This window comes from Zophobas morio, unplaced genomic scaffold (assembly GCF_036711695.1).
Source record: "Zophobas morio isolate AGI-343-1 ecotype UQ-CSIRO unplaced genomic scaffold, CSIRO_AGI_Zmor_V1 ptg000022l, whole genome shotgun sequence".
In the NCBI taxonomy this organism is placed as follows: domain Eukaryota; kingdom Metazoa; phylum Arthropoda; class Insecta; order Coleoptera; family Tenebrionidae; genus Zophobas; species Zophobas morio.
The window spans coordinates 7650869-7677869 of NW_026972127.1; the positions used below are offsets into that span (position 1 = coordinate 7650869).

At 31.5% G+C, this 27001-nt stretch overlaps 1 protein-coding gene and 1 non-coding gene across 5 annotated transcripts in view; both read left to right on the forward strand.

The window, feature by feature from the left end:
- LOC135133759 (netrin receptor UNC5B) overlaps positions 1 to 27001 on the forward strand; it is a 241189-nt gene that overhangs the window by 22900 nt on the left and 191288 nt on the right. For all 4 annotated transcript variants that reach the window (XM_064062253.1, XM_064062255.1, XM_064062256.1 and 1 more), the window contains exon 2: positions 20599 to 20779. In XM_064062253.1, the coding sequence (XP_063918323.1) occupies positions 20707 to 20779 (73 nt within the window). In that variant the 5' untranslated portion in view covers positions 20599 to 20706. The remainder of the gene's footprint in view (positions 1 to 20598; positions 20780 to 27001) is intronic.
- Trnak-uuu (transfer RNA lysine (anticodon UUU)) lies at positions 13299 to 13371 on the forward strand. Its single transcript has one exon. It is a non-coding gene; the product is annotated as a tRNA-Lys (tRNA).

Genomic DNA, 27001 nt, shown 5'->3' on the forward strand with positions numbered 1-27001 from the left:
AATTTTTGTTTTTGTGGAATGCGAAAATGGGTTTCGCTTGCGAATTTACGGAATTATGTACCCGTATGTAACGTTAGATTAGATGGTCATTAGGGCATGAAACTATTTCCCGTGTGTTATGGCCAATTTTGGCATTATATAACCCCGAAGGTAACGATATATCCTCTTTGCTTTGATATCCAATTTAAGTGTTCCATACTCTCATGGGAATATCATTAACGTGGTCTGTTAGACATTAATAACAACTTTGATTTATTATTGAGGCCGATATTCTGCATGTAAGTGGAAAATTATTGATGGTGGAGACCGATCGAATTGTCAAGTAGATTTTTTTTTTTATATATTTTTTTTAGTTTGTTTATCTAACCTGATCTCCGCTGCTATTAGTTCAGCTTGCTTGAACCACGAAAATTAAAATGCATGGACGCCAATTAACTTGAAGTATGTGTTGTTTCATAATTATTCATTCGTTTCCCTAATTATTAAATACTATCTGTTGTTTAGCGTATAAATGAAAAAAAAATCGCTGTATATACATTAGGATAGTAGATTTTATTTCGTAGATTATACTTTGCTTTTTTTTTAATGTTGATATACACAGGCAGATAAAAATTATCAGTTCATTATTCAAGAGTCCTTACTTATGTACATTTCCATCAGCAGTCCGGTCTTAAACAAATGCTGATTCTTGTAGACTCGCTTTACGATGTACTGACTAACAAGAACCATTAATCTATAGTTTATGGCCTCGTGGCTTTTTAACTAGAACTAGAGTAGTAAATCAGCCAAAGATAAATTACAGACTACTGTCACATTGTGATTTGCTCTAATTGACTGCCTTTTGTACGGACGGAAAATTCATTGTAGAAAGCTCCAAATACAAAATTCAGTCGTACACGATAAATTTTTATTTCCTCTCATTACTTACACCTACAAGTAAATTCAAGTTGATTGAGTATTATGAACCATAAAAGCTGTTAATTTTAATTTAATTTGGGTCACGTATAAGAAGCACATTTAGAAGTCGTAAAACGGGTGCTACTATGCCAGAAGTTTTCCAGGTTAAGTTTTACCTAGGGGCCACTTCGTTCAAGTTCACCGTGTATCGATTTTTATGTATGCGAAATTTAAAACCAGAACTCGGTTTTACCAACCACTTTGTACCAGTGGTTATTTTATATCAATTAAAATATTTCGCCTGTTTTTTATTAGAACCTGTTTCTTTGTTTCGACCGACTCATCTTTGTTAATTAAACCATCCCACGTAATGCGACGGTTTTGAGCATCGTTTTAAAGTTCGTGTTAAACATTTTATAGATTTCGTTGTTGTCCTTTTGATGTCGTTTTATTTAAGCTTCGAGTTTTACAAGTATGGAAATCAAATTCTGTCCTAATGAGAACGTTCGGAGTAATAATTCGCGGAATTTCAAGTGATAAGGTAATCAGATTGTTGCTTACTTTGATCTTCTCAAAATTCTCTTGTTTTGTTATTATGAGCGTAAGCTAAGGAAGTCTAGTAATCGAATCCATTGGACGAATTGCTACTTTCATAGTTTCTCGACGTTTTATGACTCCCTAGAGTACGAAAAAAGTAATCTTCTATTTCCGTCTGTCTGTCTGTTTATCTATCTGTCGGTCTGTCAGTCTGTCTGGCGTCTGTATTAATTTTTATTAGACACGTAATCTTCGAAACTACTAGCCTAGAGGTTGTCAAATTAGATGGTAAAATGTTACTCAAAATTTGGCTTGTCATCCCCACCAACAATTTGGTGATGTCATTTCAAAGAATTCTGTCTTGAAATGATTTAAATGTCAACAATGTACTTCGATATGTACTTGTAGTGTATGTACGAAGCCGCTTTGAAGTTTTTTTTCTAAATGGCTAATTTTTCGCATATAAAATTAATACTTTTATCACTAACTTAGGATTTAACTGTCCGTGGCTTCACAGCTTAAGTAATTTTTCTAAATTGGTTGGAAAGGGGTTGAAAATTTCATAAGGTTTTGGAAAAGTTGCCTAAATACCCATAAAAAATTGTAGGATGTAGATTTCGACTGCTGATTTTCAAAATATAGCTTGTCCTTCATCCGAGATGCAGATTTTGAAAATATTTGTATCAAACTCAAACTTTTTACATATTTCAAAAACTAAAACATTCGATTTGGCGATTTTGGAAAAATGCTATGAATTTTTGAAAAAATGAAGCCGAAAGTAAGTTTTGAAAAAATGATCGTAAAAGGGTCAAAAATTTAAATTTTTTGTGGATTTTTAGGGAACTTTTTCAAAAAAAGTTTTGCTGATTGTCCCGTATACAGATTTCCGAAATACTCTGCTTCAAAATCAATTTTTTTTGAAATTCTAAAAATTGCCATATCTCATTGGGCGTTTTTGGAAAAGTGCTAAGAATTTTCGAAGAAATGAAGCCGAAAGTAAGTTTTGAAGATCAACATTTCCAAAAAGTTCTCTTTTGGTAGTTTTCGAAAGTCGTCGGAAAAAGGTTGAAAAGTTCAAAATAAAAAAAAATGAGGGTTTGGAAAACTCCTAAAAATTCACAAAAAATTCTGGAATATAGATCTCGAGAAACTTATTCTCAAAGTACAGCTTTTCGATGGTCCTGGATGCAGATTTTCGAAATATTCGATTTCAAACTCAAAATTTTTAGAATTCTAAAAATTGCCATATTTGGTTTGGCGACACTTGAGTTAAGCTTGTTATTGGTGCCGAGAGGACATTTTATCCCGTTTGTTATTTGCCTTAAATGCATGTATATTTTTATATTTTACCAATTTTTGGATTATTCAAATTTTTGAATTTTCAGTTTCTCGATTTTTCAATTTTTTTTCTAGCTATTCGTTTTATTGAATTTTAAGTTGTTCGATATGCAGTCGTGCGATTTTTCAATTTCTAAGTTTGGAGTTTTCCAATTTATAGATTGTTCGATTTTTCGACTTTTCGATTTTTTAATCTCTCGATTTTTTGCTTTTCGAAAGATTGAACAAATCTAAAAACTGAAAAATCTTAAATTTGAAAAACAGGGAAACCTTAAAAATGGAAAAACCGAACATTCGAAAGATCCATAAATCGAAACACTGAAAAATTGAAAAATCGAAAATTTGAATAATTGAAAGGCAGAGAGGTCGAAAAATGAAAACTGAAAATTGAGGACGAGAAAAATCTAGAAACTGAAAAGTCGCAAATTTCAGTTTCTTTGTTTTTCAGTTTTTAGGTTTTTGTGTTTTTCACGAAAATTTTGTGAATTTTTGAATTTTTTGATTATTCAATGGCTGGATTTTTGAGCTTTTTGAAAGACTGAAAAATATAAAAACTGAAATCGACAAATCGAAAGTTTGAAAAGTGAAAAATCGGAATGTCCATTAAATTGGAACATCGAAAAACTGAAAAATCTAAAAACCTAAAAACTGAAAAATCGAAAAATCGAAAATAAGAAAAATCCAAAAATCGATAAACCGAAAAGATAATCGAATAATCGAAAAATTAAGAAATCAATAGATCGAAAAATCGACGAACAGAACATTAAAAAAATTGTAAATTCGAGAAAATAAAAAATTTCATAATTCGAATAATTGGGAAATGCATTGACAATCGAAAAAGTGAAACATGGAAAATTGAAAATTTGAAAAAGAAAGATATGGAAAAGTGAAAAATCGAAAATTCGAGGACGAGAAAGACAAAAATCGGAAAATCCAGTAATTGAAAAACCGCAAAAGTTAATACATAATTGAAAAATTTAGAATTTGAAAAATCGCTAACTTCAATTTCCGAAATTTTCAATTTTTTGGTTTTGCGATTTTACAATTTCTGGATTTTTTATTTTTCGGCTTTAAAAAAATGAAAAATCGAAAAATTATACATCAAAAAACCGAAAAATCGAGAAACTGAACTGTCGAAAAATTGGAAATACTAGAAACTAAAAATCTAAAAATTGAAAAATTGAAAAACCAAGTCTAGGAATAATGGAAGAATCGAAAAATCCAGAAACTGCAAAACCGTAAAAATTAAAAGTTGAAAAATCGAGAAATTGAAAAATCGCAAATTTCAATTTCTTTTTTTTCAGTTTTTAAGGTTTTGGTGTTTTTCACCAAAATTTTGTGAAACCTTATTAATTTTTCGAGTATTCAATGTCTGGATTTTTCGCCTTTTCGAAAGACTGAGAACTATAAGAACTGAAAAATTGAAAAATTCAAAAATTCAAAAATCGTGAATTCGACAAATTTAAAGTTTCAAAAATAAGAAAACGGAATGTCGAATAAATTGGAAAATTGAAAAACTGAAAAATCTAAAAATCGAAGAAAGAAAAATCCAAAAATCGATAAACGGAAAAAACTGAAAATCAAAAAACCGGAAAGTTGAAAGATCGAATAATCGAAAAATTAAGAAATCGATAGATCGAAAAATCGACAAACAATAAAAAATTGAAAATTTCAGAAATTGAAAGATCTAAAAAATGAAAAATCAAAAATTTGATAAATCGAAAAAATTGGGAAACGGAAAAATTAAAAAACTGAGACAACGAATAGGTGATTCAACAATCGAAAAAGTGAAAAATGGATAAGTTGAAATTCTGAAAAGAAAGAAATCGAAAAGTGAAAAATCGAATAAAGCAGAAATCCTGCTATCGAAAAAAATCGAAAAATTAAGAAACTAAATTATCGAAAACTTGAAAATTCGAGGAACTGAAAATCTAAAAATTGAAAATTCGAAAATTTGAATAGTCGAAAAAATTGAAAAACCACATCTACGAATAACTGAAGAATCTAATAATCGAGAAACGGAAAAATTGAAAAGTTAAATAATTGAAAAATATAGAAATAGAAAAATGGAAAAATCGAGATTGTGAAAGACAAAATTGAAAAAATTGAAAAATTTTAAACCGAGGAACTAAAAAATCGAAGAGAAAAATCAACCTGACCTGATCTAACTTGATCTGACCTGACCCACCACGACAAGCATCAGATCACCGTCCGAGTGTGAGGGAAGTACTGTATAAATTTTTAGACCAATTTTTTTGTGGTGTTCGAGTTATCACAATCTTTTCTAAAGAACAGAATCCTTTCCTTGTCGGTCATTATAATTTTTTACGTCAAACAATATTAAGTTTAAAAAGAAAAAAAATCAAAATTTATGTCTAATGGTTTAGATAAAACTTATAGTTATTTGTAATTATTCGTTCTTTGACATAGTTGTTCCAATGTCTGTCTGTCCAGATTTTTATTAGATACAATATTCGAAACTACCGGACCGATTGTTGCCAAATTTTATATGCCTGTTAGGAATATCGTGTAGGTGGTAGAAAACTAATTCTAAATGAATTCATCTCTGTATTTATTCTTCGCTTTTTTCGCTAGTTTCTTGAACTAGTTTTTGCTTAAAAGTCAAACCGGCCAATATTCATGTGGAATACTTTACACGTCACTTTTTTATAAAATTCTGTTTCAAGCTGTTTCCAACCTTGAAAAAACCATCTTCGAACACCTGATCCCGACGTAGGTGCCGCCTCTTCGGTTTGTTGTGAATGAGTCGTTATAATTAGTAAAGATGATTCGATACATTAGGCACAACATACGAGGGCGCAACAAAAGAAATCACATTGTTTGACGGCGAGCACCGATAAGCACCACAAGAACGACGATCTCAATTAAAATTCTGCGAAATTGCATTATTCACTCGCGCACAATATGCCTGCATGCGAACCGAACACGTTATTAATAACGAAATTTGCATATAAAAATATGCAATAGAATTGTAAATTATACATTGTTTTCACTCTTATAAAACATTATATAAACGTTCAACGTACTGATTAACTATTGTTTGTCGAAAACCCGTTCCTCGGCGTGCTTTATGTCGTCGAGATCGTGAAAATAACGAAGAACATTATTCAAATTAATTTTTTATTTAGGCAAATTGAATCGACTCGATTTCGTTGTTATCGTGCCGAAACGAATTTCATTATTTTTCGAGTGTGGTGGCGATTTTCCTTCCCTGAACGCAGTCGGAAAGGCAATTGTGCTGTCACGTTGGCGCACAACAGCTTTGTAGAGGAAAATTGTCCCTTGAACAATACTTCACAGGCTGACCGCCCGATAACCTATACACGCGATAAGGCAACTATTCAACTGTGGCATCGGGCTCTTCGAGGGTATTTCTATTAATTAGTTTTCGGATTTTGATGAAAGGATCAGTTTTTATCACTTCCAAACGGCGGAATTTGGCGACTCATACAAATTAGGCCCAAAAATCGAGAATTTATAATTTATCGTGGAAAGCCATTCAACAGTTATGCGAGATACGCTATAAATTTGAGTCATATACATAGATGAAATCTGCGAGTGTGATTAATTGTGTTGTAGTAGGATTTTTGATATGTAAATGTGGAGAACAAAAGCTAGCTAGGTTCGGTGGTTGTGAATGTAGTGCTAAATATGAGACGACATTTTGATGGAGGGTTTTGTGGTAAAGTTAATGTAAAATACCAACAACTGGGATATAAATAAGAAATAAAAAATTCATGGTTCAACTATTTCGAGCGTTCTTCTGCACGAGGTGCCGGTGAAGAATTTTGTCTTTCTTTTGCGTTTCACACTCTGCATCTAAATGAGCTATTTAAAACCTTTTTTAGGCAGCAAAAGATGCTCCAATGTAGGACTTTTAAGACGGCACGGAGGATCTGGTGAAAAGATATGAAACATTCTTCGTTTTATGGATGGAGTAGTTTTTGCGCAACGTCTATTAATAATAAATTCCAGTCTTTATTCTTTACTGCCAGTTTCTAGCATTAGCGATTCCCCTCCTCTCAACTAAAAGTTTTATTGTCCGCTGATTCGGCAAAAGTCATTTGATATCTTAAAGATATAACAATAATAAAAACTAGCACCATAAAATCGTTTGTGTAATGCTTTATGAACAATACAGATATGAAATTTACGGCGAAACTCGAAATTTATGATCCTCTTTTACCAACTTGACAATGAGCCAAGTGAAATTATGGTAAAGTGCCATAAAACTCGAATAAAGATATTTCCATGTCACATTTCTCGAAGTAAGTCGAGAATTCCCACTAATGTGATATTTAGCTTGAGGTTCTATATTTAAAAGAGTTTAAACATCGCCTTATCATTTCGAAAAGAACGCCTTCTGACACTAAGTATCTCTCGACTTAATTCCATTTTCTGTATTAAGTGCAACGACTCATTTTACAAACAAAAAGAACAGTGTACAAGAAGATTGCATTAGAGAAATTTAATTATGTTTTCCTTTCTGACGTAATGACCCTCTCGAGTTTCAAATTGGCAACAAATTCGATAAACAGAACGGAACACAGAAGCTAACACAAAACAATCAAATCTAATTGCGGATGATTAATTCCGAGGAATTTATCCAATTTCGATATCACTTTAATCAGGAATAGCCGAAGAAACATGTTTTCGTCTAAAAATAAGCCATCGAGGGGTTATCGGGCTTTAATTACGTTATTACTGTATCGTTGGGATTGTAAAACACGATACCAATTACGGCCCAACACACACATAAATAAACCATCTCAATAAAATAAATCAAATTATTAATTGTCACGATAAATCCGACGAAACGGGGAACGAAAAGAGAGTTGAGGTCGGATCTCGACAAAGTCGATTCGAAATATTTTTCGAGATAACAAGGAAGCTGACGTTGGTAAGACGATCCTCTTCTTGTAACTCTATCCAGCAATCGAAAGTTCCGAGATTCGAAACGGCTTGAAAGAGATGAAGTTAGCAGGCGTGGAGATGTTAATTCGGATCCATAAACGGGATTTTTTGGAGGGGCGGACGATGATGTTGTCAAAACTTCCAAGTGCTTGAACAAGTGTTTTCGAGCATTTTAATTCTTTAACTTTTTATTTGACTTGAGCCATTCTCTTTATTATTGTTCCACTCGACGCATTCTAAAAAGTTTGCCTCATTGTAGTTGATGTTTGAGTTGCGATGCTCCGTCACGGGTCAATTTACGAAGTTATTCAATTAATTTAGCAGTGCCGGAGAGAGCGACGGGGTTTTGGGCTTCCAATTATAATTATACATATTTGTCACAGACAAAATACACATTTAAAAATTAAAAATACTTTTTGAGTGTAAGCTAAGGAAGTAGATATAGTAATCGAGTCCGGCTGACGACTTGCCACTTTCATGTTTTCTCGACGTTTCATAACCTGAAACGAAAAAGTGGTCTCCCATTTCCGCTTGTCGGCCTGTATCAATTTTTATTAGACACATAATCTCCAAAACTACTGGGATTGTTGTTAAATTTTCTATTTATATTAGAAATATAATGTAGATGGTCAATTCAAAAATTTACAATAACATATTTTTTTAAATTTTATAAAATAAGGTACTCCGGCATTTGTGATCTATGTATCCGTGTTAAGTTTTCACCCTGGACATTCAAAAAAAACTGGAAAACCGAATGCTCTGAAATCTTGCAGACGTTTGAGGGTTATCGTAATCGTAGTAAATCATTAATCAACATTTATTCGTTGATCCACTCCCAAAAGATTGCTGACATCGTTAAAATCAAATCTTATAATTTTTCGAAAATCTAGATTTATTTACTTTCGACCAATTCTTTGAGATCACAAGTTTTGGTTTTCCATTTTCTTCCATTCTTCAATTTTTCAATGTTTCGGTTTCATGATTTTTCGTTTTTTCAACTTTTATTTTTTTAATTCTTCAATTTTTCGACTTACAAATTTTTCAATTTTCGATTTTTAGTTTCTCAATTTTTAATTTTTCAATTTTTTGTGTCCTCAATTTTTCAAGTTCATGATTTTTATTTTTTATTTTCTCAGTTTTTTTAATTTTCAATTCCTCGATTTTCCAACCTTTAAATTTTTCAATTTTGCCAGTTTTGGATTTCCACTTAAATATCCGATTTTTCGATTTCTTTAATTTTCAAAATTTGGATTATAAAATATGTATTTCGTTTTTTTTTTGATTTTGTAACCTTTCCGATTTTTAAGATTCTCAATTTTCGTTTCTTCAAGTTCTTTATTTTCAATTTTTAAATTTTTCAACGTTTTCATTGAATATTTAATTTTTTGGTTCGAAGAGTTGAAAAATCCAAAAATAGAAAAATCGAAAAACTAAAATATCGGAAAAATTGAAAAATCGAAAAGCTGAAAAAAGTAAAATTGTAAATCAAAGAACTGAAGAAATGAAAAACTGACACATTGAACCATTGAAAAACTGAAAGTCGAGGAACCTAATCGACAAAAATTAATGAATCGAAAAATTGGAACGAAAAAAAGCAAAACGAATCGAGAAATTGGAAAACCCAAAACTGTAAAAACGAAAAATTATAGAATCGTCAAATTATAAAGTCGAAAAACTGTAATATTGAAATATGTATAGAGAAATTCAAAAATTTTTAATCGAAATATTAAAAATCGAATAAATGTAAAATGTTTTAAAATCCAATAATTGAAAAATGAACAAATTTAAAATTTTAAAAATTATAATCATTAGATGTTACATATTTAAAATAAAAATTAGGAAAATTGCAAATCAAAAATTGAAAAGAAATCCACAAATTGTAAAATTTCACATTCAAAAAAAGAAAAATGATAAAATCAGAACATTGAAAAAAAATCGAAAATAAAAAGAAAATAAAATAGGAACAATTGAAGAAATCACGAACAGAAAAATCGGAAAATTGCAAATTTTAAAAATTGTAACATGCAAAAGTTGAAAAATTGAAAGACGAAAAATTTACAAATGAAAACTCGGAAGAGTTGCATGTAATAAAATTGAAAAAACAAAAAATTATAAAATAGAAGCACTAAAAAATCAAAAAAGTGTAAAAATGAAGAAAATAAAAAAAAATCGAGACGACAAACTGTAAATTGAAGAATCGAAAAATTGAAAAATTAAAAATTGAAAACTCAAGAAATCGTAAACTGAAAAGTTGCAAAATCTAAAAATTGTAGACGAAAAATTGAAATAAATTAAATTGAAAAAAAAACAAAAAATTATAAAATTGAAACTACAGTGAAAAATCAAAAATTTGTAAAACTAAAGAAAATAAAGGAAACGAAAAATTGCATTTCCAAAAATAGAAAAATTAAAAATTGAAACTTCGAGCAATTTTAAATCGAAAAATTGGAAATTCTAAAAACTGAGAAAACGTAAAATAATAAAATCGAAAAAGTAGAAGATCGAAAAATTGCAAATCGAAGAACTGAAACAATGAAAAACTAAAAATCGGAAACATAAAAATCGAAAAAATTGATGAATCAAAAAATTAGGAACAAGAAAACAAGAAACGAATCAAAAAATTGGAAAATCCAAAAACTGTAAAATTGAAAAATTATGGAATTGTCAAATTTTAAAGTTGGAAAAATATAATAATGAAAGATCGAAAAAGCAATTGAAAAATGAGAAAATTCTAAAATCGGGATACTAAAAAAGTGAAAAATTTAATAAATTATAATCATTAGATAATACATATTTAACATGAAAATTAGAAAAATTGCAAATCAAAAATTGAAAAATCGAGAAATTGAAAAATCTAAAATTGTAAAATTTCACATTGAAAAAGAAAAATTATAAAAACAGAACGTCTTGAAAAAAGTTGAAAATATAAAGAAAATAAAAAACGAAAAATCGAAATTTTGAAAAATTTAAAATTGTAAAGTTCTGAATCTGAAATCGAAAAATCACCAAATTTAAAAATTCAAACGTCCAAAAGGTGGAAAATGGAAAATTGAAAAATTTACGAATGAAAACTCGAAAAGTTGCATGTAGTAAAATTGAAAAAACCTAAAATTATAAAATCTAAGCATTGAGACATCGAAAAATTGTAAAAATGAAGAAAATAAAATACCGAAAAATTGAAAAGATAAAGATAATACAAAACCGAAACGAAAAATTGTAAAGCGAAAATTTGAAGAAATGAACAAGTGAAGAATCGAAAAATTGAAAAATTAAAAATTGAAAACTCAAATTGTAAATTGATAAATTGCAAAATCTAAAAATTGTAAAAACAAAAAATTATAAAATCGAAACATTGTAATACTAAATTAAATGAAAAACGAAACGAAAAATTGCATTTTGAAAAATTGAATGTTAAAAATTTTAAACTTCCAGAAATTTTAATTTGTGAAGTTGGATATTGTAAAAACTGAAGAAACAAAAAAAAATGAAAAATTGAAAAAAATAGAATTGGAAAAAACAAAAATCATAATCGAAAGATGGAAAAATCGAATAATTTAAATAAATAAAGGAAAAAGAACCAAAACGAAAAGTTGTAACTCGAAAATTTGAACAAATGAAAAATTGAAGAATTGGAAAACAAAAAAATTAAAAATTGAAAACTCGAGCAATTGTAAAACAAAAAAATTGCAAAATCTAAAAATTGTAGACGAAAAGTGAAAAAAATTAAATTGTAAAAACAAAAATTATAAAATCGAAACAGTGAAAAATCGCAAAAATTGTTAAATTAAAGAAAATAAGAAACGAAATGAAAAATTGAAAAATTTGAAATTGAAACTGCGAAAAATTTTAAATCCACAAATTGGGAATTTTAAAAACTGAAGAAACAAAAAAAAATTAAAAATTGAAAAATCGCAAATCGAAAAATTGAAAAAATTAAAATTGGAAAAAGCAAAATTCATAAAATCGAAAAATTTCAAAAATCGAATAATTTAAAAAAGTAAAGAAAATAAAAAACCGAAACGAAAAATTGTAAATCGAAAATTTGAAGAAATGAAAAATTCAAAAACCGAAAAATTGAAAATTTGAAAATTGTAAATCGAAAAATTATAGACGAGGAATTGAAAAAAATTAAATTGTGGAAACAATCAATTATAAAATGGGAATCAGTGGAATAATTTTAAAACTAAAGAAAATAAGAAACGAAACGAAAAATTGAAAAATTAAAAATAGAAACTTCGAGAAATTTTAAATCGAGAAATTGGAAATTTTAAAAACTGAAGAAACAAAAAATGAAAAATTGAAAAATCGTAAATCGAAAAATTGAAAAAATTAGAATGGAAAAAAACAAAAAAACATAAAATCGAAACCTTCAAAAAAATAATAATAATAATTAAAAAAGTAAAGAAAATAAAACACCTAAACGAAAAATAGAAAAATTAAAATTTGAAAAGTGGAGGAACTCAAATCGAAAAACTGAAGGAACAATAGCAAAGAAAAATTGAAAAATTGAAAAACTCAAGTCAAAAAAGCTGTGGGAGTATTATTAACGCTATTAGTTTTTACGTAAAGACGTTAACAGAAAACAAAAATCGCATTTTTTTTTAATAACATTTCAAAAAAACGGGATTTGTTGGGTTATACATTAGGGGCGAGGGAAGGAAATAACCGTCGACCAATTGTTTTTAAATTGAATGTTGAATACAAATGTGAATTGTATGTGTAAATTATTTTAAGGCTCACCCTTTCATCTCCTCGTCTCCGCCTCTGCCTCACCATTTCAAAAGCACAAGTTTATTATTCCTTTTACTGAGTGTATTAAGACTATCAAACGGCCGAATCGTCCATATTTTACATTTTTATGGTCAATTGTACCTCCTGTAGCTCCGCCGCTGCCTTCCTTTGTTTTAATATTGTGGCTCTTATTTGATAGCGCAGGCAGGTAGAAGTAGAAACAACTCCGAGGGTTGTTTTTAAAAATTATTACCCCATCCGGTTTTTACCTGTTTCATCTGTTGTACATACTCGAAATACATTTGTGTGTTTATCTTAACTAGTAGTTTAAAGTGCCGTTTAGAAAAGGAAGATGTCTGGGCTACATTAAAAAGCACTTAACAGTACAAGGTTCTAAAAGGTTTCTGTTTCTTAGCCATAAATATATGATGGGTTAGTTTGGAACATGTGTCTCTGATGCAGTTTCTGAAACTGTGTCCCATTTAGACGGACGCTTCGTACCTAATGTTTCTTATATTTGCTTTAAACACGTGATAATTGACGGAGAATGGAGTTTTTCTAATGGATAAAAGCTGTACTGATACTTCGAAAAAAGATCCATTATATGGAGGGTTGAAGGGTCCTATTTCTATTTCTAGACGCGGTAATAAGACGTGGGGTGTAGAAGACCTTGACAGTGTCGAGTTGTGTCATTATCAGCGGAAATACGACATGTGTGATAAGACGGGGCGATAAGGTTTTATTTTTGCCGATTTGTAGGATTTGATTGGACATAGGTTGAGGTTAAGTAGCTACTTAAGTACAGCGGCCTTGTTTAGGCAATAGCGGCGTCTAGGCTACTGGATTATCTACGTACGTCGGCCCGGGTAGCTCAGTCGGTAGAGCATTGGACTTTTAATCCAAGGGTCCAGGGTTCAAGTCCCTGCTCGGGCGGCATTTTTGTTTTACTTTTGTAATAAAGATAAGTTGTTTGTTTAGTAATTACACAAATATTTAATATTTTTTTCACAAAGCTGTAAGTGAAAAAAAAGTCGAATTTCGCCGTTAATTAAAAATTTACCACAGCACAAACGAAACCATCAAATAATAATACAGGCTAGAACAAAAAGGGACAAAACGCCACGTTTCTCCCATACACTCGCATATTCCCCGGCACATTTCCGTAGAAACCCTACATCTGAAACAGGAGCAACACCCTCCACATGTCACTCCACCAACACCGATTGAATTATTAACGCTTTTAAGGGTGCCACCTTTTTTTCGTACTGTTTGGGTGTCTCAGGCACAAAGAGGTCGAGGACCCAATAAATAAGGTGGCGTCGTTTTGGCGAATTCCGGGGGCGGACATCCGAACTGAGGCGGCATCATTTTCGATAAATTGAATGCTGTTATATGAAGAACAATAAATCCAAATAATATAATTGGTTAATAAAGTAATGTTTAACGCTGCCATAACAGGCTGCTGTTAAAATGATGTAGAGTGCCATAAATATGTGAGGGAAAAGTGTGATAAAACAATGCCCCTGTTCGACCCACGGCTTCAGATTGATGTGTCTGGGCAGATTCGTTATCTGGTTGATGTTATTGGTTTACGATAGTGGATTTGTGGAACATGGGGTAATTTGGGGCGTGTGGGTTTATTTAGTTAATCCGGTTAAGAAGAGTACATGAAAGTATAAGGGTTACACGATAAAGTTTACTGATTGATAATGGATTGTCGGAAAAGTGTTTTTTTATATATAGGTCTACTATTTTTTTAAATTTAATTAATTGTCTCAAGCAAGCTTTTTTTTAATAGTTTGCACTGGTTATGGCGTTTTGGTCTTGTTGCAAAATTTACCACTGTAATTAGGTTAGAGCAGATCTTGTTTGTAAACAGTGTTAATTAGATTTAGAGAACTAAATTATGAAACCCTGTTATACATCACTTATTTAATTGTGGCGTACTGGAGTAATTAAGAACCCAGTAATGAAATTTAATGACAAGTGTGAACTTTAACACTAATTAAAACAAAAGCTGTTAAGTTAGCGTCCGTAAACATCATTTACATGTTAAGTGATTAGTTCATGATACTAAAATTTTATTGTCAAATACATATTTTGAGAAAGCAGTAATTAAATAAACAGTGATCACCCAAGGAGGTATTTAATGTGGTAGACCAATAAAGTAAATAGTTTTTACTGTTTCATTAATTTAACAATTTTGAAGTTATTACTCTGAAAATTGTTAGACTGATGCGTGATAAAATACTAATAAATAGCTCTTTTTTGTGTTATATTGATCTGTAAAAAATGTTCGTCCTAAATGTTACAACTCACTCGGTATTCAAAGTTGGAAATGAGCAGAAATTTCAACATTTTTGAAAATATCATAATATAACAAATGAAAAAAAATCCCTTAGTTTACACTGCTGAACAAAAAGTTTTTTCTTATAATCGAAACCGTGTAAAGTACAGTCCGCCAAATAGGGCTCAGGATTTTAATGGTGGTGATTTACAACGCTTCTCTGTTTTTGGATCAAAATTTTGCAAAATCGGACGTCGTTGACCACTGGAACCTGAAATATGTTTATGCACATCTTATTCATAGAACCTTTGTTCCTTACATCATTATCATTACTATAATCCTAACTGCGGATTTTATTTTACCATGTGTACTTCTGCCTGTTGATCTAAAATATATTTTATGTTTCCACCACATCAAAATTTAGTGAAATTTTCATTAAGATTTTTCTCTTAAAATATGAGACGTTTTTAAAAGTATTTGACGATATTTTCTGTTTTATTGAATTTATGTTCAATACTGAAATAATTGTAAGCTAAAGTTTCAACGCGTCACAATTCTTAAATCACGCCCCTTTTTGCTTTTAAACAAAGAAAATCGTAACTGCTATTATGCGGTTGTCAGATCGACACATAAAAAAATTCCTTAATAGTCGATACAAAAATTAAAGAGGACATCCTAAAACTTTTCCCTCTGTAAGTACTATATACAAAATTTAAAAAACTTTAATTAATCAGAACGTACTGTTTACCTTGAAAATTTCTTAAGAAACATTAAACCTGAAACTTTCTATTTTTTCAATCCACACTTGTTTTTTTCTATAATATATCTAAAAACTTGGTAGACTGTGCTTCAGGGGCAAGGGAAGTTTCGTGTATACCTTTGGACATTTTATTTTTAACTATATGCAGAATGTTCTGTTTTTAAGGCGTAACAACAACTTTTTTAACAAAACACCCTGTATATTATTACATATTTTGATTAACCTCTTCTTAGGCTTAATAACCACAGTTTTTTAACAATGGAAGGATTCACAAAGAATTTCCATGGTGTTATTTTTGGAATTTGTGCTACACTATTGTGTGGAGAGATAAATAAAGACACGCGTTTTGTTGTAGTATAAATAATTAAAAATCATATGCAGTGTTCGTAAAAAAATATTATTACAATTTTCAAATACCAATATTTCACTTTTTTCAAATAAATAAAAAAGAAAATGTTAGAATTTTCAAACATACCTATCAACATTTCAGTTTTTTCAAATAAAACACCCTGTATTTTAATACTCCATCTTATTTTTTACTTCCCGACCGTAAGCTAAGGAAGTATAGTAATCAAGTCCTTCGGAAGAATGGCCGCTTTCATTTTTTCTCGATGTTTCATGACCCCTAGAGTACGAAAAAAGTAGTCTCTCGTTTGCGTCTGTCTGTCTGTCTGTCTGGTGTCTGTATCCATTTTTATTAGACATGTATTTTCCGAAACTGCTGGACCGCTTGTTGTCAAATTTTGTATGTACATAAGAAATATCATCTAGATGGTTAAATACTAACCAAAATTTTGCTAATCATCCTCACCAACAATTTGATGACGTCATTTTAAAGAAATCTTGTTTACTTGATTTTACTTTAATACAACAATATACTCCTATAAATAAACATGGTGTAATAAGTAGTTTACCATGAGCGTAAAGCATCTCAGCAGGTCTTGGTGTAGTGGTTAAAACTGAGGAATGCGGACCGGACGTCACGCGTTCGATTCCAAACTTGGTCTTTTGTTTTTTCCCTTTCTTTTTCTCTTTTTCTCTCGTATTGTGTATTATTTATGTTTAGATGTCACAACAATTTTTTTATTGGTCAAATTAAGGACGACTCACCCCATCTTCTCGAAAATGTGAGAATACCCACGTCTTTACTCCTACAATATTCAGAACATTTTGTTCGATTGTAGTTTGATTAATAATTAGTTAGTTTCCTCTTTTGAGAAGACAAACTCATTCAAATCAAACGAATTTCTACATAAATAAACACTTGAGCTTCAGATTGCTATTACCTAGTGCTGAAAGACATTTTATCCCGTTAGTTAAGTCCTTTAAATATATTTTGCACTGCCGTTGGTTTTTATTTTTCAGAGGTTATTTCAAAACGAAAATCGTAAAATCAAATTTTATAATTTTTTTAAGAAACTGAATTTATCGGATTACACTTCGAGGGCATGGAAAGGTCTGTCGAAATAACCTTCGACTATATATATTTTTTTCTCTTTCTGTGTTTTTAGGTATTTTCTAAATTTAAAGTTGATAGTAATTACGATTTTTAAATTTTTTAATAGACACTTCGCAATATTAGAAAAATGCCAACAAAATAGAGAGTAAGACTGAGTAATAAAATACAGGGTGTTCTATTTGAAAAAACTGGAATACCTATATTTGCGACTTGCAAAGTTTTAGATCTTTTTAAATGAACATTTCTTAAATTTTTTTAATAGAGACCACAACAAAGCGCTGACCTTTCTTTACTCCCACCAAATATTGCAACAGAGAGTGTAAAAATAACCTATTGCGATTTTTTATGAACCCTTCCATTGTCAAAAAATTTCAAGAAAATTGAAATAAGATGACAACGTTGCTTCGAAATTTCAGAAATAATATGACAACGTTGCTTCGAAATTTCAGAAATAATTAGAGTTATAAAGCCTAGGAAGAGGCTAATGAGCATATGTAGAAATATATAGGGTGTTTAATTTAAAAATCCAAAATCCTGTGTAGTTAAAAATAATTTTAGAGTCTAGAACCGCACAACTTTAATCTTTGACTTTTTTTGTCTCTAATAATAATTAATGAAATATTAAAGATCGCACGTTTAGTGACTCACCGTGTATATAGGCCTCGGGAGAGAATGTTAGTTTTCACGCATTTCCCTCTCTCGATATAACAAAAAATTGGTATAAAGTTAGTTACACACATTGAACTTCCATCGTATCTGAAGTCGAAACTTTCGAACAAATTCAGTGTTTTATAGAAAAAAAATATCGATGAAGATGGGACTCGAACCCACGCAGGTAGAACTCAGGTTCAAAACTTTAACTAGCACGATCTACTTATTCTGTTCGTAAGCCACAACTATTTTTGGAAAGCAATTGTGATAATAAATGAAGGTGAATTCATAAACCACAAACACAGGAGTATGCTACTTTATAAAATTTAAATACCATTTTCTACGCAAAATATTGAGGTCAGATTGTTGATAAGGAGACAAAATGTAATTAGTAGAGAGCGGATTTTATGAAATTTGCATATCCGTTATTTTTTGTATATAAGTCTTGATATTTAATATGTGAACGAATCATGCTAATTAAAAATGAATACAGCTATAAAAAAAATGCATATTTGCATATATTTGCGTTCTGCTGCATATTTCACGCAACTGGTGCATATTCTGCATTTTTATCAATTTTTGTGCCAATTTGAAAAAAAAAAGATTGTCATTCTATCGGCATTTATCTAGAAAGCCGAAATTTCATTAATCATATTGCAAATATTGTCCTGAGCTTCAAATAACTAGTAAAGGTTTGGGTTTTATAGTAATTTGGAGGAACCACTGGGTGTTAAGCCATACTTCCAGCTAAATTCGGGTCCTAATTACTTTTGGAAGTACCGTTCATTCCCATATTTTTGTTCGTTACTTAAGTATATATATATTATGGTGGTCGAACGGACTTTATCCTATGATTTGTCATAGTGAGTTTGCATTGAAAGCGATTAGTGTCAATATGTCGAAGGTAACTCAAATTAATTTGTGGATTAAAACTTTTCCTGAACTTATTCTTCAAAAAGGAACTCTGTTTTGTCGCGCCTGCTCTAAACCGGTAAGGATTTTTACATCTATGGACGTAGTACGCCGTTTTTCTAATACATACTTTAGAATCACCGGAAAAATTTTTTGTTAGAATATTTCGAAAAATATTTAAAAATAAATTTTTACCAAAATAGTAACTAAATAGTCGATTACTATAATTTTTCTATTTGTTCTGATTATATTGTTTAGTATAAGAATATTATTTTTAAAAATGTGATTTATATAGTTTTTGTAATAAAAGTTAAGCTCGGGAAACCTGTTTTTGTAATTTATAAATAAATTTAGTTCGGCTTTTTTTATTTTTGGAGCATATGCAACTGCATATCGCAGCATATATTAAGAAAGTTACTGCATATTTGCATAAATTTGATGCATATCATATGATCATATTTCCCAAAATTTCGCTGCATATTTTCCTCTCTCTAGTAATTAGTTTATAGATGTGTAGGTGATTCTACACGATATTCGCAATATACATTTAAAATTTGACAACAATCGGGTCCGTAGTTTCGGAGATTATGTGTCTAATAAAATCGGCACAGACGGCAAATTGGCAAATAAATATACAACAACGGGGACTTATTGTTTCATTCTTTGTCGAGAAAACATGACAATAACCATTCACCGGACAGACCCCATTACAATACTTCCTTAGCTTCACGATAGGGAAGTAAGAATCCAGAAAATTAAAAAGATTTAAAAAAAAAAAAAACACCCACTATTTAGATTTTTGTGCTGCTTTTGCAGCCAGGTTCAGAATTTTGAGAATTGCTAATCTGATGCAAAAGATTTTTTGTCGTAATAGTTATAAATAAAATTTTTGTCATTAAAAGTGTTTAAAATTATAAGAGTTCTAGGATAGTTTTAAGACTTATTTAGTCTATTCGTGTCACCAATTCATTGACTATTCATGGGCGGATTATTATTTTCTAAAACTTTTAAAAATTTTAAATAATTTCCTAACATATTTTAAATTCATCCAGTTTAATAGTCTAAAAATCTTGTAAAAAGGTAATCCATATGTCAATGCAACCATGACATTTATCATAAACGAAGATGATTTTCCAAAATTCCCAAAGAGTTTTATGTATTCTGTTCCTGTAAATACAATTTTTTTAAAGATTGCATATTTTAACACGGGTGACGCATTATCAATTGAAAGAGTGCCAGTATTACTTTCTACACAGTTTAATGCATGAGCCATATATTGTTTTTGGCAGTTGTCTTTGAACCCACAAAATTTGTATTGCAATTATCACCTGTAAATTCAATAATATTTGAAGTCAAATTATGTTTTTCCAGGACAGCATTTACTTATACAGGCTGATTCACGAATAGCGTCAGATTTAATATAATGTATTAATGCTGTCCAGAATACATTCTCACAGAATACTTGGCGAGTTTTTCCTTTGAATATTTTTTTAATATCTGCGTTATCACTAATCAAGTTGATGGTTCTAAAAATCGGATAACTTTGACTTAAAAAAAAAGTTCAAATGAATAGCTCGTGAAGTATCTTGTAAGTAGGTATGCATTTTGGGTTGCATAAACACGATTATTAAAACCCTCTATTGTTAATTATAATATGCTGAGATAATTTTTGCAAACAGAAAATGTAGATATTAAATCACCAATATATTTACTAACTAATGTTTATTGATCGACCGACTTGTCTTTCCACTAGTTGCGGAATCTTTACCTCCGTCTTCCGCGAGTTTGTAAAATATCCACATACGAGTATTTGATGACCACGATCTATCCATTAGTTACCCCACCGTTAAACTCCGCACCACCTCTGAAACTCAGACTAACCCTTCCTCCCCTCGCGAATAAATAATTCAGTTCTGCCCTGTCTGAGGCTATCCCATTTTTCGAATTCCCACCCAGCTTTTTTTATTCCTCTCTACCCATCAATCATCCAGTCGCAGTCCATCCCTTTAAACAGATTTATCCGAACCATCCCTTACACCGTGTAGGAAGCAAACAAGCGTCTTCTCCACTCCATGGCACTTTTTGTTCCAGCTATCTGGCACCCAATAAGCCAAGTGTCAGAAGCGATGTGACAGACGAAGACTCGCCGTGGTGCCAGTGATGTCTGTGTGCAGCAGCCCTTAGAGCGGAACTGTTACCATGGAAGCCCCCCGCTATGGCCTGTCGCTCCTCATATTGGCATTTTTCCTCAACATAGCCCGCACTAATCAAGGTTGGTATCAGATTATGAAATATGTAGTGACGAAGAACACGCGATCCACTGTCGATGTCACGTGCGCACCCAGAAGCTCATTCTTTATTGATATCAACGTCTCGGGCTTCGTAATTGGAGAAGACACAATTTTCGTGTCGGACACGAAAGCTCCGGTGGATCGACATTACCGAAAAGTTGGGTTCGGTAATTACGGGGAGAGGCGGCTGAAAAATAGCCTGAGTACTTTAAATTGTGGGTGGACCCAATTTTTGTAATTATAGTGTTTATTCAATTTTCGATGCGGTCTTGAAAGAGTTCAGACGGGTTTCGGGTTTCTATAGAATTTTTTGATTGAGTGTTCGCGGATTTGATAGTTATCGATAGGTGATTTATTGATGGGTGATTTAGACGGTGTGTGGACTTACGTGGACGTAGACGTGGCGGTTTTATTTATAAAGATACGGTTTTGTTAATTATTGATCGTGGTCAGGACACATCAGTGCAATTTTCTATTACTCAAGTTTGCTTGTAATTATACGAGCACTATAATTACTGATGCAGTGATCACGTGAAAGTCGCATGAACAGCCTGCGCTAAAGCCAATATCTAATTTATATTAAGTATATTTATAAATATTTTCATTATTTTATTACTGGTCAACAAAACAGAGCTTTAAGACTAGGAAGTCTTACGAAAAGACTACGTCCTTGTTTCATTTCTCATATTTCGCTTCATTCATTCTACTCATTGTAACAAACTGTACCCAGAAGACACTCTACGTATGTGTTTTTGTCTTTAAATATACCCAGAGAGCCTCTTCGTGTCTCGTTCGTTAAATTTAGATCTACGCACACAAGGGTAGCAATTTTATCGATCACCCTGTAAATATAGTTTGTGTATTCTAGAAAACCGCCATCAATACGTGTATTAATATTCACCACAAGGCCCAATTAGAGTAGATCTTCACATTTCTGTCCCCAGCCGGATCGTGCGAACCTCGTCCTGAACTAAGCCTCGACTTCCTCCGGCGAAGGCCGCAATTACCACAGTCGATCCCTTAGATTTACCTCCACCATATCATGCATAAACAACAACGCACTCGGTACACAATAACTATTGTAGTTGTAAGTTTACACAGATTCGAGATGACATCAATGCAGTGTGCTTGTAATAACCGGTCTATAAATTATGTTGAAAATATTCTTTACAAGCGAACGGGTATGCTTGAATGGAGCTCTGCACGCTATCGCTCGAGAGAGCCTCTGCACATTTCCGTCTTCCCATATCAACCACACATGTCGGAGAAGACTCGGCGCGGACAATGCGAGGAAACCTGAGTTTGCAGTAGCAGATGGCATTACAAGCTGCCCTGTTAACGAATTTACGCTAGGAGCTTATTAGAACAATGGTGTATTGTGTGCGAAGTATGCGGTATTTTCATTTTCAGATATCATTTCGGGGTGATGGAATTGGTTAAGACGATTCTGTGGTTGTAGTAGTGCAGGTAACACTGCGAACTGAAGGGTTGAAATGTTGCAAAAGGTTTTCTTCAGTTCTTCAGAAAATTACACGCGTTTCACCAACCACATTGGCATCATCTAGACAATACTAATCTATCGTCGACAACTTTTGTAATTTTGTATTTTCGGAGTTATAGAAGTGTGAGATATTTAGTGTCAAACAATATTGAACAGTTGATTTAGCTGTTTCCAACGTTATGGAAAAGAAAACAATTTTAAAGGGAATTATTATATTTTGACATCTTAAAAAATAAAGTCTTTTACAAGAGGATAATAAACGTTTTAGTATTATCGTGCATCCAGAGATCGTAGAAGATGCTAAATTTAAGTAGCATTTTTACCATGCAAAATTTTGAGGTGACGTCATCAAATTGGTGGTGGGAATGATTGGAACTTTTTTAGAAATAGAAATATCGAGGCAATTTTTATTATCAACTGCTGAAATGGAACTGCTGTAAAACTGTCACTAAAACGTCAAAATTAATTTAAATTTGTATTCTAGGTATTGGTTCGAAGAAAAAATAATCTGCTATGTATGAATTATAAGTTGGATTTTATTGAATAATGAAGTATTTATTTCCTTGAAATAACAACGAAAAATAAAAAACAGTATCAAGGTAGCAATCAGGCGACGGTTTGCTTTTAGCAAAAATTACCAACATTACCCGAAGCAAACAACAATTTATAACTACCTCCATAATACATTCATGGTATTTTATAAAACAACTTCCTGCAATCGCTGTTTCCGCCAAACATGAGTCTCCCTACATTTTTTGTGTGCTTTCCTGTTTGATTTTCATACTACTGAGAAAACTCATCCGGTGTACGTATTCTTTTCCGTAGTTCTTTAAATAATTCACGAGCGAACAAACACGAATGTAATCGTAGACTTTTTCTTCATTTAAGCATTCACGCTACGTAAGCCCTGATGTGTACTAATCGAGATCAATAAATGAAAAAATGTATCATTATAAAAAGACACGTAAGTGAACCACATAAGTAACTCACTATTTTCTCATCAATAAATCATCAGCTATCGATACCTACCCATCAAATCTAGCCACACTTCGATGAAAGAATACGAGCCGCAAACCCGTCCGAACCACAACGAAAATTGATTAAGGGTTATAATTACGAAAATTGGGCCACCCGCATTTTAAAAGCGCCCGAGCTTTTTTCGTCCGGGAATTCGACCCAGCTTTTTCTTTAATAATAGAGTGCGAACCTCGAGAGAGTTGGGTAAAATGCATTTTGTTTGTTAATTATCCGTGGACAAGCCGAATTATGACGCGTACTCAGCGAAGGATCAGTTCGTCTACATGTGAGGCCTAATTTTATGCTTCATGGAAGCACCTTCCCAGGAGTTTGCTTGTTAGTGTCCCGTAACATTATATCCACCTTTTTCGTTTTTTATTCTATTTCCGGCGTCCGTAATAAACCTAATAAAAAATGCACGTGCTTCGAAAGCCATTATTTCCTTGAACAGCGTAAAATTAAACTTTACCGGCAACTGCAATCCGACACCGTCTCGTGTAAAAGAAATTTTACGTGCAAATGAGTCACATCGGAGACTCTTGTAGGTGTCGCATTCAACACCAGACACAACAACTCCTTATTACACCTCCAAGACAAAAATAATTTTCGAAAGTCATTCACGCTTGAAAAGATCGCCGTCTGTGTTGGCGTTTTCTCAGGTTTAGAGTAAGTATGATAAGTGATGACGTATTAGAGTGTCTGACTCAAGTATTTTTTGAATTACTTTTTTTCAATAAAAAAAAATACGCTTTTGGCAAGGTGAATAAGTCTTTAGGAAGACGTCAGCGACATATAATTGTGAAGAAACTGATCGTCCCACCTGAGAATCCTCTCAGTACCTAGGTATCTAGTAGCCCACATTTTCTAAGGTGACGTGGCAAAAATACAATTTCAAGTCACTAATTAATAATGGAGTGGTTTACAGAGGCGTGTCCTACCACCTATTAATCACTTGCATATGTTCAGATTTTGGAACCTAATTCATATACCTGGCTTCAGATTGCTTCAAGTTTTCTCTTTAGACCTTTTTTCGAGCACCTTAAAAAATTACCCAAAGAGATTGTTTTGAGACTTCGGCCTCTAAAAGTTATTTTTAACTTTTTGTCTTTCAAGATTTCTACCATTTTCCAAAATCGTCAAGTGACATATGGCAATTTGTTGAATTAAAAAACATTATATGTCAAAAATTTTGGCCTGGAATTTTGTGTGGGCTTTTGGGGAACTTTTCCAAAGGCTTAATTTTTCAATACTATCCTCTTATGAAATTTTTGACCTTTTTTGAGTATCTTAAAAAATTGCCTACACATATTTTTTTGTATTCGATTTCCAGATGTTATTTTCTGCTCCATTTTTTCTAAAATTCTTACCACTTTTTCAGAATCTTAAATAAAATGTGACGATTTGTAGAATCTAAAAAACAATTCATTATCAAACCGAATATTTCGATCAGCTCGGCTTTATTTTTTCGAATATTTCTAACATTTTTAATATATATTTCAAAAATCTTGTTCGGGATCATAAGTATGCCATGTTTTTCGTATTAACTCGTCAGGATCTATATCTCAGATTTTTTTTGGATTTTTAGACAATTTTTACGAAAGCTCAATTTTTCAATACCCCCCCCCCCCTTTATGCAAATTTTAACACTTTTGAGAAATTGCTTAAAGAGTATTCTAATTTTTAGTAGATTTCGACCTCCAGAAGTTATTTTCGGATTCATTTCCCTGAGAATTCCTACCATTTATCCAAAATGATGTGTCAATTTTTACAATTTAAAGAAAAATAACTATCAAACTGAATATTTCGAAAATTTTGCTCCATGATGATAAACACTCTTTAAGTTTTTCGAATAAACTAGTCGAAATTTATAATATACCAAAATTCTTTGTGGATCTTGAGGCAACTTTTCCGAAAGTTAAATTTTCCAATACAACCCTTGCATGAAATTTTTGAGTTTTTTTCCAGCAGTTTTGAAAATGACTTAGAGAAAAATTTTTTTTAGATTTGGATCACCAGAATCTATTTATGTCTTCGAAAATCACGAAATGATATTTTATAATTTTTTGGATTTTTAAAAAATCTTATTTTCAAACCAAATATTTCTCTGTATTTTTCGAATTAACTCGTTGAGGTCTATAAACCTGATTTTTTAAAGTTCTCGACAACTTTTCCAAAAGTACAATTTTCACATACGTTTTCTCCTTCATGAAATTTTTGGTAAATTTTGACATCCAGAACATCTTTTTAGCTTTATGGCTCCAAAAATTCCTACCTTTTTTCCAAAACTGCCAACTGAAATATTACAATTCTTTGGATTTTTATAACATTTAATTTGTAAACCAAATATTTCTAAAATTTTGCTCCGGAATCAGAAGCACAATGTGTTTTTCGGATTAAATAAGTCGTTGAGGTCTATATTCCAGATTTTTGAGTTTTCGACAACTTTTCTAAAAGCATAATTTTCAAAATACTCTCTCCTCCACATGAATTTTTGTTTTTTTTTTCAGCAGTTTTAAAACTGACCTAAAGATTTTTTTTTTGGTAAATTTCAACCTCCACAACCTATTTTTAGCTTTATAGCTTCGAAAATTCGTACCATTTTCCCAAAATCGACAAAAGAAATATTCCAGTTTTTTGATTTTTAAAAATTTCGAACTAAATTTTCGTAAAATCTTGCTCCGGAATCTTAAGCACGCTGTTTTCCGAATTAACTTGTTGGGTTCTTTATCCTAGATTTTTTATGAATTTTTAGACAACTTTTCCAAAAACTCGTATGAAATTCGAATTCATTTCTCTGAAGATTCCTACCATTTTTTCAAAATTGTTAAAATAATGTGTGGCAATTTTCAGTTAAAAAAGAAATTAATAACAAACCGAATATTTCCAAAATCTTGCTCCGAGGTGATAAACACCAAGGTTTTTCGATTTAGATCGTCGAGATCAATATCCCAGAGTGCTTTCTGGATCTTTAGGGAACTTTTCCGAAAGCTCAATTTTTCAATACTACTCCCTCGTGGATTTTTTTTACCGTTTTTGAAAATAACCTAAAGACATTTTTCTCTAGTTTTTGACCTCCAGAAGCTCTTTTTGGCTTTGTTTTCATAAATTCCTGCCATTTTTCAGAAATTGTATCAAATGTTTTCAATATTTTTCGCGTTTTTAAAAAATTTAATTTTCATTCCGAACATTTCAAAAATCTTGCTACTGAATCATAAAGACTCCATGTCTTTGGAGTCAGCACCTTGAGATCTATATCCTAGACTCTTTTTTTTTTGGAAATTTTTAGGTAACTTTTCCAGATGCTCAATTTTTCAATACCTCGTCCCCTATTATGAACTTTATGACCTTTTTTCGGACACTTAAAATTTTTTTTTGAAGATTTCGACCTCCAGAATCAATTTTTGGCTTTATGTCTTCGAAGGTTGATACCATTTTTCCAACGTCAAATGAAATATCTCGGTTTTTTGGGCTTTTAAGGAATTTTGTTTTCAAACCTAACATTTCCAAAATTTTGCTTCGGGATCATAAATATGCTGTGTTTTTCGAATTAGCTTAACGAGATCCATATCCAGAAAGTTCAAATTTTCAATACTTGTTTTTCTTATGCAATTTTTGATCTTTTTCCGCACTTTTGAAAATTATTCTAAAATTTTGTTTAGTTTATAAACTTGACAAATTGTTTTTG